The sequence below is a fragment of the Tupaia chinensis genome, unplaced genomic scaffold (assembly GCF_000334495.1).
Source record: "Tupaia chinensis unplaced genomic scaffold, TupChi_1.0 Scaffold000126_2, whole genome shotgun sequence".
NCBI lineage: Eukaryota > Metazoa > Chordata > Mammalia > Scandentia > Tupaiidae > Tupaia > Tupaia belangeri.
The window spans coordinates 2,786,709-2,800,479 of NW_006159594.1; the positions used below are offsets into that span (position 1 = coordinate 2,786,709).

At 41.3% G+C, this 13,771-nt stretch overlaps 1 protein-coding gene across 1 annotated transcript; it reads right to left on the minus strand.

Moving 5' to 3' along the window:
- Positions 1–6,064: 6,064 nt before the first annotated feature.
- On the minus strand, positions 6,065–13,077 carry LOC102472210 (mast cell protease 3). The gene is made up of 5 exons (XM_006144588.2): positions 13,011–13,077; positions 8,991–9,138; positions 8,376–8,511; positions 7,925–8,179; positions 6,065–7,572 (listed from the first exon to the last, which is right to left on the minus strand). Exons 1-5 carry the CDS (start codon positions 13,063–13,065, stop codon positions 7,411–7,413), a joined length of 756 nt encoding a protein of 251 aa, XP_006144650.1. The 5' UTR covers positions 13,066–13,077; the 3' UTR covers positions 6,065–7,410.
- Between the last annotated feature and the right edge of the window lie 694 nt (positions 13,078–13,771).

A 13,771-nucleotide genomic window follows, 5' to 3' on the forward strand; every position in this document is an offset into this window, starting at 1 on the left:
GACAAAGAGAGTGTTTCTTATCTCATAATTTTGAAGAAAGTCTTGAATTTATATTTATTGGACCGATATGAATCATTGTTGGGTCCATTGAAATCGAGTGGCCTGACTGACCTATGCTTTGGTCATTTAGCACTTCTTAAACTGAGTTGGAGACTTTTCCACCCCAACCACAGTGCCTGGGAATGGGAGAGGAGTTCTCCTCAGGAAATGCTGGTTACTGTTGCCAAGTGATACAGAAATGGATGCTTATCATCTTAATAACAACTGTTCACTAAATATTATCTGCCCAGTGTCCACAGAGCCATGTCTATGATGTTCTAGGCCTTGCAGTCATAAGCAGTTCATAAACAGTTGCAAACAGATCATTCCAACAGTCTTACCAACGTGAAGACTGAAGAGAGTCATAGAAAGGGAGGCCTTACAAGTTCTCTCTTCATGAATACCCAGAAAGAAAGCAGACAGAAACACACTTAAGTATTAATGATGATGATCTTGGAGTGGTGGGATTCTAGGTGACTTCAATTTTCTTGTTTATATGTTTAGTAGCTTTTTATGATGACTATGCATTACTTTTATTTATTTATTTTTGACAAATTAATTTTATTTATTTATTTATTTCAATTTGACCAGAGAGGGACAGAGCGAGAGAGAGGGAAAGTGAGAAAGTAAGCCACCAGGTTCAGGCCTCAAACCACAGTCGGTGACGTGGCAGTCCAGCACCCTTAACCACCACGTCATCTGCCAGCCCCTATGCATTACTTTTATTTATTTATTTTTTTTTGGAGAGGTTTTTGCTATAGGGCACATGTGCTTACCGGAAAGACAGAGAGAGACAGAGAGACAGAAAGTGAGAAATCAACCCCCTGGGGGACAGCCATGCCACAATCCCTTCTCCATTATCCTCTCAGGTTCTTGGGCATGCACACACATGCACCCAGTGTGAGTTTAAGCCGCCTGGTCCAGGACTTGAAACACGGTCGACTACATGGGAATCCAGCGGCATAGCCATTACGTCAACTACTGGTCCCCCTATGCATTACTTTTATACACAAAACCATTTTCCGTAGTGTAAAGCACAATGAACAATGGCAAACATTTAGCAAACCACTTCTTATTTTCAGCTTGATCTTATCTAAGGTAGATATTTAAAAAATAAGTTTACTTTCCCAAATATATCCTTTTATAAAATGTTTAGAAGATGTTGAAAAATAGAAGGAAAAAAAATCACCCAATAAGCTATAAGATGCCTTTGAAATAATCTTCATTACAATGAGTTTCCTTTGGATAAATACACACACACACACATACACACACACACAGATACACACCCACCACACACACATATAAAATACGTGTTTGAATAGCTGTAATAACACTAATATACTATTTCATGTACTATATTTGATCGTTTATCATAAAACATAACAAGCATTTCACAATGGTATTAACAATATATAAGTAAACATAATTTGCTGCTTAGTTATATGTATTAAAATTAGGCAAATAAAAAAGTCAAAATGACTAGTGAGAACTACTATTAACATTCTGAGAGATGGCTAATGGGAAGCACTAGGCACTCATCTCCTCTTTAATCAAAGTATAAAATAATAATTACTCAGGAACATTTTGATTAGAATTTCCATGGAAGAACACTTGAAATAAAAAGAAATGATCTGAAGCTCCCTGAAAAGTTAAAACTTGAGAGAAATAACATAGAATAAAAAATTGAAAGGTTGGCCCCATGACGCTGTAGTTAAAGGAACTGGATCTCACATGGCTGACTGTAGTTCAAGTCTTAGCCCTGGCAGCTTGGGTGAGGCCAACAGGTGGCATAGTGGTTGAGGTACTGGATTCCCACATGGGCAACCATGGTTCAAGCCCAGTGGCTTGAAACTCCCACTGGGTGCATGTATGCTTGTGCCTGAAATCCTGAGAAAAAAAATAGAGGAGAAAGGATTGCAGCATGACCATCCCCTCTGGGGTGTGAATTCTGACTTTCTCTCTGTCTTCGTCAAGTGCACATGTCCTATAGCAAAATTTCTTAAAACAAAAAAGAAAAAGAAAACCATGCTAGGTACATGTGTTTGCATGACTCAAGTCCCAACAAGATGGAAAGAGGGAGGAGAAAATATTGTGGCATGACCATACCCTATCGGGGATGTTTTCCCTCTCTCTCTCCCTCTCTCTATTTCTCTGTCTTTCTCCAGAGAGTGCACATGTCCTCTGGCAATAAAAATATTAAAAGCACCTAAGACTCTTTAAGTGGATTCTTTTTTTTTTTGGAGAGATTTTCACTGTAGGGCGCGTACGCTCGCCAGACAGACAGAGAGAGACATAGAGACAGAAAGCGAGAAATCACCCCCCAGGGCGGATGGTCACGCCGCAATCCCTTCTCCTCCATTCTCCTCTCGGGATCATGGGCACGCACGCACACGCGCCCGGCGTGAGTTTTAAGCCACCGGGTCCGGGACACGAACCGCGGTCGACTACGTGGGAGTCCAGCAACATAGTCATTACGCTAACTGCTGGTTCCCTAAGTGGATTCTTTTCTAAATAGTTTTTAAAATGAATTATATAAAATTTACCAAGCAGCTGAAATCAGCAGGCTGAAATTAGCAGAAGCTGGGAAGAGATGAGCAACAGGTTATTTTTATTTTTGAAGAGGTTTTTGTGTTAGGGTGCCTGTGCTCACAGGAAAGACAGAGAGACAGACATAGTGAGAAGAAAGTGAGAAATAACCCCTAGGGGGGATGGCCACGCTGCAATCCCTTTTTCATTCTCTTTCTGGAATCTTGGGCATGCATGCACACACACCCAATGTGAATTTTAAGTCAGTGGGTCTGGGACTCGATCCAGTCGGCCATTTAGGAATCCAGTGACATAACCGCTATGCCATATTGTGGTCCCAAGCAAGATATTCTTAACAGCTTTTCATACCACTGTGGATGGCATCCTTAGCTGTCTGGTAGTCCACAGTTATGCATACCTCTTGGCCAAGTGGAGGACAGTTCTTGAGATCTACAGGTCTCTGTAACTCCCTGGAAGGATCTCTCCCTGGGTAACCCCAATTCTAAGTACCTAAACAAATAGCTACCAAGCAGCACCATTTTGAGAACAACTACTGCAGTAAAACCTGCACCAAGGACCAATGGCCTGAAAATCCTCACATCCCAGGAAAGACATCTCTTTTTCATGGAAATCATAAAATTTGTCTGGAATCACAAAAGTTCCTGTATCACCAAAGCAATACTGAGAACCACTGAAACCCCACCAGGCCTGCTTGGACACCTACAGTGATCACCTGAGCTATATTGAGCAGCAGAGCCATGACCCTGGCACCCAAACACAAGCAGCATTACACAGTACAGAACATGGATGGCCCATTGCAGTGGGAGAACTCATGGGAAGAACAGAATGTGGCATGTGAGCATACCATCTCTGTAGAAGAGACTGAGGAAACCAGACATTCTCCCAAACTAACTGGCTGGTCAGAATTCATGCTCTCTCTTTCCTAGACTTGAAATTCTGGAAACAGCTCCCTGCTCCTTCTACTGTATTTGCAACACAGCTTCTAAGGTTCTCCCTGAAATGTGATCATGAATGGGAGAGGGGAAGAGGGGCTGAAGAAGTGGGTAACAGAAATTCCCTCTCCTGAACACGAATATACTATTTCATGTACTATATTTGATCGTATGTGAAATAGTACAGGGAAGAGGAGACAGGGGTGCAGCATGGAGGCCTGCCTAGAGCCACTTGCACATTCACTTGTGCCTGCTAGTGCTACAGAGGCTCACCCAGAAGCCCTGTTTGCACCAATGATAGTCCCTGCTTTCCTTCTTGCAACAAACCGCATGCAGGGGATTGACACAACTTTGGAGGCACTCAGACAGTGGGGCAGACAATTTCTTTGATCTCTAGGGAGTGCATGCAAATGGTAAATTAAACAACTAGTCAACCCTGAGTCACAACTCCTCAACCAACTCCCTCTTGGGTGCAATCCATCAAGACAGAGGATATTACTTACTTGCTGTTGATATCTCTGCTCAGCTACCTCACATGGAGGAGGATCCCCACACTGTTCATAGGATCTGAGAACACAGGCAACCACTCACAGGGAAGCAGTTGTCAAATACAACATCCTTTTATGATTAAAACTCTCAAGAAAATAGGCCTAGAACGTACAAATGTGCATGCCCTGTATGACAATAAATTATAAGAAAGAATCCACTTAAATACTCTTAGATGTGATAAATGAATTTAGGGAAATTACAGGATACAAAATCAACTTACAAAAGTTTAGAGTGTTTTTGTACAATAACAATAAACAGACTGAGACAGAAATGAAGAAAGCAATCACATTTATCATTTATCCCATTTACAATAGCCACAAAAACAATGAGATACCTAGGAATAAATCTAAACAAGGAGTGATAGATCTTTACAATGAAAACAATAAAAAACTGAAGGAGAATATTGAAAAAGATACAAAAAATGGAAAGACATCCCTTGTTCATGAATTGAAAGAATCAATCTGATTAAAATATTGATAGTACTGGTGCTGGCAGATGGCATGGTGTTTAAGGTACTGGACTCCCACATGGCTGACCACGGTTTGAGTCCTGGACATGGTGGGTTTCTTTCTCTCTCTCTCTCTCCAGTCAAATGGAATAATGATAAATAAGTGAAATTAAATAATTTTCTAAAAAAATGTTGATAGTACCTAACTATCTATGAATTCAATGCAATTCCTATTAAGATACCAGTGGCATTTGGGATCAGTAGATGGCGAACTGATTACATCACTGGACTCCCATGTAATTTGAGTCCCAGACCCAGCAGCTTAAAATTCATGCTGGGAGTGCATGTACGTGTGCCCAAAATCCCAAGAGGGGAATGGAAGAGAAGGGATCGTGGTGTCGCAATCCTCCCTGGGGGGTGGGGGAGTAATTTCTTGCTTTCTGTCTGTTTCTCTCTGTCTCTTGGGTGAGTCACACACTCTATAGCAAAAATCTCTCTAAAAATATACCAGTGACATTCTTTAGTGAAAAGTGATACTGTGTAATAACAAAGTTGAAGGCATCTCACTACATGTCCTCAAAAGTTGCAATAAAATAGCATGGTACTGGCACAAAACATAGACAAATGAAACTGAACAGAGAACTCAGAAACAAATCCAACAACATACATCCATTTTATTTTTGATGAAAATCTCAAGACAATTCAGTAGATAAAAGATAATATTTAATAAAGGGTGCTGGGAAAATTAGATACCCATCTACAGAAGAATGTAACTAGACCCCTATCTTTCACCATTTTAAAAAACAAATTCAAAGTTAATTAAAAAATTTTTTTTTGAAGTTTTTAAAAATTTTTTGCTATAGGGCGTGTGCGCTTGCCAGACAGACAGAGAGACAGAAAGCGAGAAATCACTCCCCAGGGGAGATGGCCACACCGCAATCCTTTCTCCTCCACTCTCCTCTTGGGATCCTGGGCACTCACATACACGCGCCCGGCATGAGTTTATTTTTAAGTCACCGGGTCTGGGACGTGAACCGCGGTCAACTACGTGGGAGTCCAGCGACATAGCCATTACGCTAACTGCTGGTCCCTAATTAAGCATTTTAACAAAAAGCCCAAAACTACAATTAGGGAGAGTACTTCATGATATTTAAGTAGGCAAATATCTATTAAGCAGGACTCCTAAAGCACAAGAGACAACACCAAATGTAGGTGAGTAGAATCACATCAAGCTAAAAAGCTTTTGCACAGTAAAGGAGACAATAAATAGAGTAAGAAGACAACCCATGAAATGGGAGAAAATATATACAAACTATATTTCTTTTTTTTTCTAAGAGAGGTTTTTGATATAGAGTGTGTACACTCGCCAGAAAGACAGAGACAGAGACAGAAAGTGAGAAATCACCCCCGCCCCCAGGGGATGGCCACGCCACAATCCCTTCTCCATTCTCTTCTCTGGGTCTTGGGCATGCATGCACACACTCCCGGCATGAGTTTAAACCACCGGGTCTGGGACTTGAACTGCAGTTGACTACATGGAGCCCAGCAACATAGCCATTATGCTAACTGTTGGTCTCACAAACTGTATTTCTGATAAGGGATTAATAGCCAGAATCTACAAAGAACTCAAAGAGCTCAGCCACAAAAAGCTGATTTTTAGTATCTGAATTGTTTCACTTTTCCCTCTTTGGTTTCTCTTATGTAATCAGTTCCCTGTAATAAACATTAATTCTGTTTTCTTGGACTCTGACTAACGCACTTTGGAGTATTGTATTAGTTTCTTAGGGCTGTTATAACAAAGTACCATGAATTGGTGGGATCAGAGAAGACATTTATTTTCTCATAGTTCTGAAGGCCAGATGTCTGAAATCAAGGTCTTAATGGAGTTGGTTTCTACTGGAGTTGTCTGAGAGAGTCTGTTTCATGCTTATCCCAGTATTTAGGGGTAGCCAGCAATCCTTGGCTTGTGAATGTATTGCTCTAATCTTTGTATCCATTGTCATAAAGTTTTCTGGGTCTTTGTGCCTCAGTTTCCCTCTCTAAAAGGAATACCAGTCATTGGATAGGTATCCATCCCAATTCAGCATGAGCTCATTTTAACTTGATTGCATTACAAAGATCCTATCTCCAAATCAAGTCACATTCACAGGTTCAGGGTGGACGTGAGTTTTTTTTGGGGATTATTCTACTCAGTACAGTTATGTCTTAAGCTTTCCTCTCAAAAAGGAAGCCCAAGACAAATATTAAATAGAGATAATATATTTGGGAAATGATTCCAAGAGATTGGAATGAGGGAGTAGAAAGAATAAGACAGGAAAAGAAGGGACACCAACAGTGAATTACTGAGCTGTTTATTGTTGTTGGTGACCGGAGCCGAATCTGTCTGAGGACTCTCTAAGGATCCACATAGTATGGGTTTCAGCATTGTCTTTCCAAAATTAAAAAGCTTGGTCATTTACCTGCTAATTCCCATCCTCAATTTAATGAAAGTCTGTCTTTGGTAGTGTTAAGTCTTCTGCACTTGTGGATTGAGCCTGTTTAAACAGAGAAAATTTCAACAACTTTAGAGACTACCCTGAGACAGAAAAGCAGAGAGATGGTTGGATGCCTGGACACTTGTGGTACAGCTCAAGTCACAAGTGGACTGAAGTGATGTGGTACAAAGAAAATAGCATCTTCTACCAGGGCTATCTTTGACTATCCTTCATTTAGAGGTATGGCTCATGTCTGATGTATTAGTGGATTAGAATCAGTGACCCAGATTATATGTTAAAGGGGCAGAGTATCCAGTTCTCAAATATACAATTTATTAATTCCGGGAGCCTCCTTCCCACTCTCTCCATCATATGCACTCTTCCTGGAGAAGATGGACAGATCAATCCTGGAAGCACCTCAGCCTGGTCCCAGCAGTTTGAACTGTCTCATTGTAGTTTTTATCCAGGACAGAAAACTTGAGATCCTGGTGTAGACACGTGGAGGTTTTCCATTCTTTTTTCCAAATGAGACAATTCCCTGGGCCACACTGTTACACACGAGAGGGCCTCCAGAATCCCCCTGCGGGCAGAGAGAGAAAGGTCTTAGCTGGCTTCCTCCAAGTCCTCCCCTAAGTGGCTGTCTCTGTTAGGGGGCATGTATGTGATCAGGCCCAAGCAGGCCTTGTCACCTCCCTTACTCTTGGGGCTCAGGCCTGGACCTGATGATTCTTTCCGGTTGAGTAAGGCTGGACCTGTCACTCCTCCATAAAGTGGTTGTAGGGACAACCACTATTCTAAACCCCCGGGAGAAGGAAATAGTAATTGGATTGGTCAGAAAAGCTTAGTGGATGACAATGGCTAGCTCCCACTGTCCTGGATCTCCTCAAAGTTCTGTGTGTCCAAGCTGGCATGTAAAGTGCTGGTAATCTTACCTTATAAGAAGTCTTCTTCTTCTTTGGGTCCCCCACACATATTTGGGTAGTGTAATTATAAAGGTCTTTGTAGCGAGAAATACACTGCTCATTGTTTTGGACTTTAAGCTCTACTTCATGGAGTTTCAGTGTTTTTTTGAATATTCCAATGCGCCCCCAGCCGGCCACACTGCATACAGTCCCCGGTGTCACCTGTGTTCCTCTGGGCAGTGACAGAAGGTGCACCTCAGCAGTCAACCTAGCCTTCTTCTTCAGCTGTAGGCAGGGGAAAGAAATTCTAATCTATTAATAGCTCAGAAAGATTCCGGACAGTTATAGGGTTGACTTCTCCATGGCCATGGGATGGGTGACACTGGGAAGGAGATCAGGAAGGAGGGATGGAAACGAGGTCATGAGGGTGCAAAAATCCTAACAAAAAGTATCTAAGAGCCAGTGGAGTAATGGGGCTCACCTGCAGTAACATGATGTCATTGAAGGGTCTCTTAGAATTATAGCTCGGATGGGAAATGGCCCTTGCCACAGGAATGACCTGCTGCGTCTTCTCCTGCTCCGCGATGTTGTGGGCCCCCCAGGTGAAGTTTATTGAGCTACACAAGGAGCAGAGAGGGAGAGTAAGTCACAAGGGATGTAGCTCTGGGAGCTGTGAAGGGAAGTGGGCAGCCCTGGGTGAAGCAGGGCAGGAGTTGAGAGAAATTCTAGAGCATGGGGCCTGGGGCAGAGTGTTTCATGCCCTCTGCCTATTGGGCAGCCAGGGCTGGGTGGAAGTTTCTGTAGCAGATGTCGTGTGCTCAGTCATGCACAGAGCCTGACTGCCTCCAAGTGAAACAATAATTTTCTCTAGTTTTTACTCTGGGCTTGAGGATACAACCTCGACCTCCTTTTCACCCACCTTTGACAGTGTGTTCCTTCTCTCTTCATCAGGCCACCTACACTCGCCTGCTCCTATTTTCCCAAAGTTTGTCTATCTTCCAAGGAGCTCTTAGTGTGGGGCCCATATTTACAGCCCCAAAGAAAGGGACTCCCCTAGGAATGCGTATAGAAGCTCAGGAACACAGCCATGACTTACCCTCCCCCGCAGTGAGCTGCTGTTAGCACAAAGTCTTCACGCACAAGGAAACCCCCACATATTTTCACATCATCTGGAGTCCAGATCCGAAGAAATGCCATGTAGGGATGAGAATGAGGCTTGGCTTCATGGCCCCCAATGATTTTCCCTGAAACAAAAGCCTACTTTGCTTTCTCTTTTCATGGAGCCAAAGGCTGAAGAAGTTGACACTGGGATAAACTACAGAAGTAAGGAATCAGGTGGGGTGGTGGGTAGTGGGGTCAGTAGTAGCCAGTAGCAGCTAAGAAGGGAGCCCTGAGGGTTCTCTGGAGAGTATTTCTGACTTGCAAAGTGACCTGTTGGGACTCAGATTCTCCCCTTGACAAAGAGAACAGCCTTTCTTCCTTAAGTCCTGATTCAGACATTTCTGTTGACAGACAGCATTTGTGTTTGGCATTAAGTAGTGGAGGTCCCATAGAGCCTGGAAAGTCCTATCTCTGAAGTTCCCCTTGTCTTCCTTCTCCTTTTGTTTCCCAGACCAAAAGCTGCAGTTGGTTTGTAATATTGTGAAATGAGCTTAAGAGGTTGATTGTGTTTGATCTTTATCTACTAGAGATTGAACCAAAACATGTGCCCAGTAAATGTTCTGGGTGCATGAAGGAATGACTCCCAATAGCTGTGGGCGAGGGTTGGCTGGGGTAGTGCTGGTGGGATTTTTAGTCATGCTGATGGAATGCAGAGCAGCTGGGAAGATGGGACCTAACAAAGCCTTTGTACCCATCTGTAACTGAAAAATGCTGTGTCATAATATATTAAAACTAAAACCAAAAGCAAATCAAACAATGACAACTAAAGAATGACAAGATACAAGTTTAGTACAAAGCAAGGCAAAAATAAATATCAAGAGAACAAATGTTACCAATTCTGAGATAAATTGGGCCTTAGCTTGCTTTCTCAGGCAGTATAGGAATGACAAAGGGGTTGGAGACAGAGAGCAGATTTTGACATTGAATTAGAAAGTTAGTGGCCTTACCTTGATTATAGAAGCCAACCCCTTTCTCCAAGCTGCTTTTTCTTGGGGATTTATTTATTTATTTTTATTAATTAATTTATTTAAAATATTTTCACTGAACGTCATGACAGTATACAAAAAACAATTTCCCATCCAGAATACACTGTAAGATGGCTTAATCATACATATTATCATCAACAAATAGTTTCCCATTCCTTGTTTCATATATATATATATGCATATTTCTCCTTATCTCACCCTCTGCCATTTCCCACCTTCCTCCCACACTGTCTCTGGTATCTGCAGTTGCTTTCCATTCCTTTTAAATTTTTTTCTCACATTTCATTGATTCACAAATATCTTAATTAATCTAAATACTTTCACTAGCAAGTTCAGCTGATATATACATCTATCTATCTATCATCTATCTATCTATCTATGAACACGTGTTGACTTTGGGCATGTGAGTAGAATGAATATACTATCAAGTAGTACCTAACTGAGGCTGCATAGCTTCCTGTAGTCGTTAAATAGGTATCTTCTTAATTATATATATATATATATGTTTTTTTTTTTTGAGAGGTTTTTGCTATAGGGCGCGTGCGCTCGCCAGACAGACAGAGAGAGACATAGAGACAGAAAGCGAGAAATCACCCCCCAGGGGGGATAGTCACACCACAATCCCTTCTCCTCCATTCTCCTCTTGGGATCTTGGGCACGCACACACATGTGCCCCGCGTGAGTTTTAAGCCACCGGGTCTGGGATGCGAACCGCAATTGACTACGTGGGAGTCCAGCGACACAGCCGTTACACTAACTGCTGGTTCCCTTAAGTATATTTTTTAATTTTAAGAAAGACAGTTTTAGCTTTAATAAATCAAAATAAAAGAAATGCTAAGAGAGCTTTGCTTAAAACTTAAAGCCAGGAAACAGGTTAGGATTCTGTTTGAATATTTTATACATGGACCTGTCCACAATTCAAGAGAAAACAAAAATTCTTAACTCTGGAAAACAAAGGATGGAAGGAGATCAGTAATGTTTTAGTCAAAAGTCATAAAATTCTTTTTCACCAGTTCAGACTCATGTATTTAATCTATCTTCTGTTGTGGTCCAATCTTTCCGTTTAAATTCTAGAAGATAACGTTCAACTCTGGACTTGTCCCTACCATTAAGCTGGCCATTTTCTTAGTTGTTTTAGAACTAAGAACATTTCTCTCTTGCCAATCTTAATATCTTGCTTCGTCTGTGGTTTTGGCTAATCTGGCTAAAATGTGTCTTGGAGAAGATCTTTTTGGGTTGGTCTATTTGAGGCCTTTTGTATTTCTTGGGTCTGCATCTTTGAATGCCTCTCTAGGTCTGGAAAGTTTTCTTCCAGGATTTCATGGAATGGCTGATCAATGCCCTTATTAGTCTCTTCACATTCTGGGATGCCAATTATCCAGATGTTTGGATGTTTAATGGTATCTAGTATTTCTTGTATATTGTTCTCATTTTTTGGACTATTTTCTCAATCTTTGTGGTGGATTTTACTAGTCCAGCGATTCTACATCTGGGATTTGATTTTCTGTATGATCTAGTTTGCTTTAATACTTTCAAGGGAGGTTTTGACTTCCTGTATTATAACCTTCATATCCAACAGTTCCCTTTGATTTTTTTTTTTTTTTTAATGGTGTGTGTTTTCTCTTTCAGCTCTTGCCTTAACTTTCTCACCTCCTGGAACTCGTCAGCTCTTTTCCTCTGGAGTACGTTGTCTCTCTTCTCTTCCATCTTTGTTAGCTTTGTCACTATGAATATTCTAAATTCTTTATCAGACATTTCTGTGAGTTTCATTGTATTATCTGTGGATGATAAGTTATTATCTTCCCTTGGGGAAGAGGTATTTTCTTGGTTTCTCATATTTATTATGCCTCTGTGATAATTTCTAGTCATCTGATGGGTTATTCATTTCTTTCTAATTTCTAGTTTAATCTGAGCAATCAGAGCCATGAAGGAGAAATTGATCTGCAAACTCGTTGCTGTTCTATTTTCTCCCCTTGTGCCACCAACTCAGTGGGAATTGAGGACTATGTTGACCCAGGGTGACTTCTCAGCAGAACATCTTCATTTCTCTTATTCCCTGAAAGCACTAGATCTCAGCTCCCATGGAGGACTCAGTCTTCTTCTTGGGGAATTATTTCTTACTCCCAGCTTCCAACAGTCTTCCAAATGCCTTTGTAAAAGAATCCACTTTCTAGATGACAAGAGCAGGACTTGAGGGAATAGTACCCATTGGCTCTCGTGGAGAACAGCCTTCTCTCTATTTAAAAAAAATTTTGTTTCAAGATATTTTATACATTCAATCACATTATTGGTTTGCAAAGTGAATATTTCAACATGTGTACATTTCTCGCCAGTCCAGTTGATAATACTATAAAGTTATCTTCAAAAGATAATACCCCATTTCTTTGTCCTATTAATTCGGTCTCTCTATTTTTCTCCTTAATGTCCTTCCTCAGAGACTATTCCTTTACCCACCCTCTTCCCATCCTATGTCTGGTATTCACAACCATTTACTGTGCTTCTATATCCTTTAGTCATTCAATTTTGGTCATAGAGTGTGGACATTTGGTATATATTAAGTGAAGACATACAATATCTCTCCTTCATAGCTTGGCTTGCTTCACTCGGCAGTAAATCTTCCACATAACATCCACTTTCTGTCAAAAGCCAGGGTCTTGTTGTTTTTATGGCTGAGCAGTATTCCATAGAGTATATATGCCACATTTTTCAATCCATTCATCTGTTTGTGAGCATTTAGGTTGGTTCCATGTCTTAGCAATTGTGAATAATACCTTTTCCCTATTATTCCTGAGTTTCTATCCAGCATCAGATTTGCCTGTGTTTTGGTGAGCTTGGATGTAGGGTTCAGAAAATTCCTGGAAATGACCCAGAGCCAAGATGTATCTGAGTATATGGCGTCTGAGCAGGATTGTGGGCTGGGATTGGGGGGGGGGGTGGGCAGGGAGATGTTTGTGGGGATGGTCACTCACCTGCTTTAGTCCCAGGGCACGGAATGAAGGCCAACAGGAGCAGGAGTGACTGCATCTTCTTAGAAAGGCTGCCTGGTCATAGCTACTGATGCTTCCTGCTTGTCTTTAAGCCCTAGTGTTCTCTCTGGTGTTGTAAGGTGCTGTAACAGGTAAAATTATTTCAGTCTTACTCCACTGTCTCACCAAGCCCTCAGGCCAGAGTTGAGCAAGAACTTATCAGTCACCACATAAGAAACCATAGCTTTTGGTGCTCACACTTAAAGACCACACCAGCAGAAAACAGGAAACCCAGGTTCCTATTTAGGGTGATTGTAGATGTTGCATTGGTTGGTAGTAGGCCCTTGAGCCTGAGAAACCTGAGCTTCATTATGATTAATGCAAGAATGCTTTCATTTACTTGGGTCTCTTTTAACTATCAGGATGATCATTTATTGAAGCCCTCATCTTTTCAGAGATATTGGAGATGAGATTCATTGGCTCTGTAGAGCCTAGTTTTCCTCTCAAAAAAGGAAGCTCAAGACCAAGGTTTAGTAGAGATAATTTATTTTGGAAGTGATTTTAAGAGATTAGAGTGAGGGAGTAGGAATAATAAGACAGGAAAAGAAGCATTACTGAGCTGTTTATTGTTGCTGGCAACTAGAGTTGAATTCTGCTGAGGGCTCTTTGAGGATCCACATAGTATGAATTTCAGCATTGTCTTCCAAAATTTAAAGGTAACAAAGTCTTTACCTGCCAAGTCCCACCCCCAATTTATTGAAATT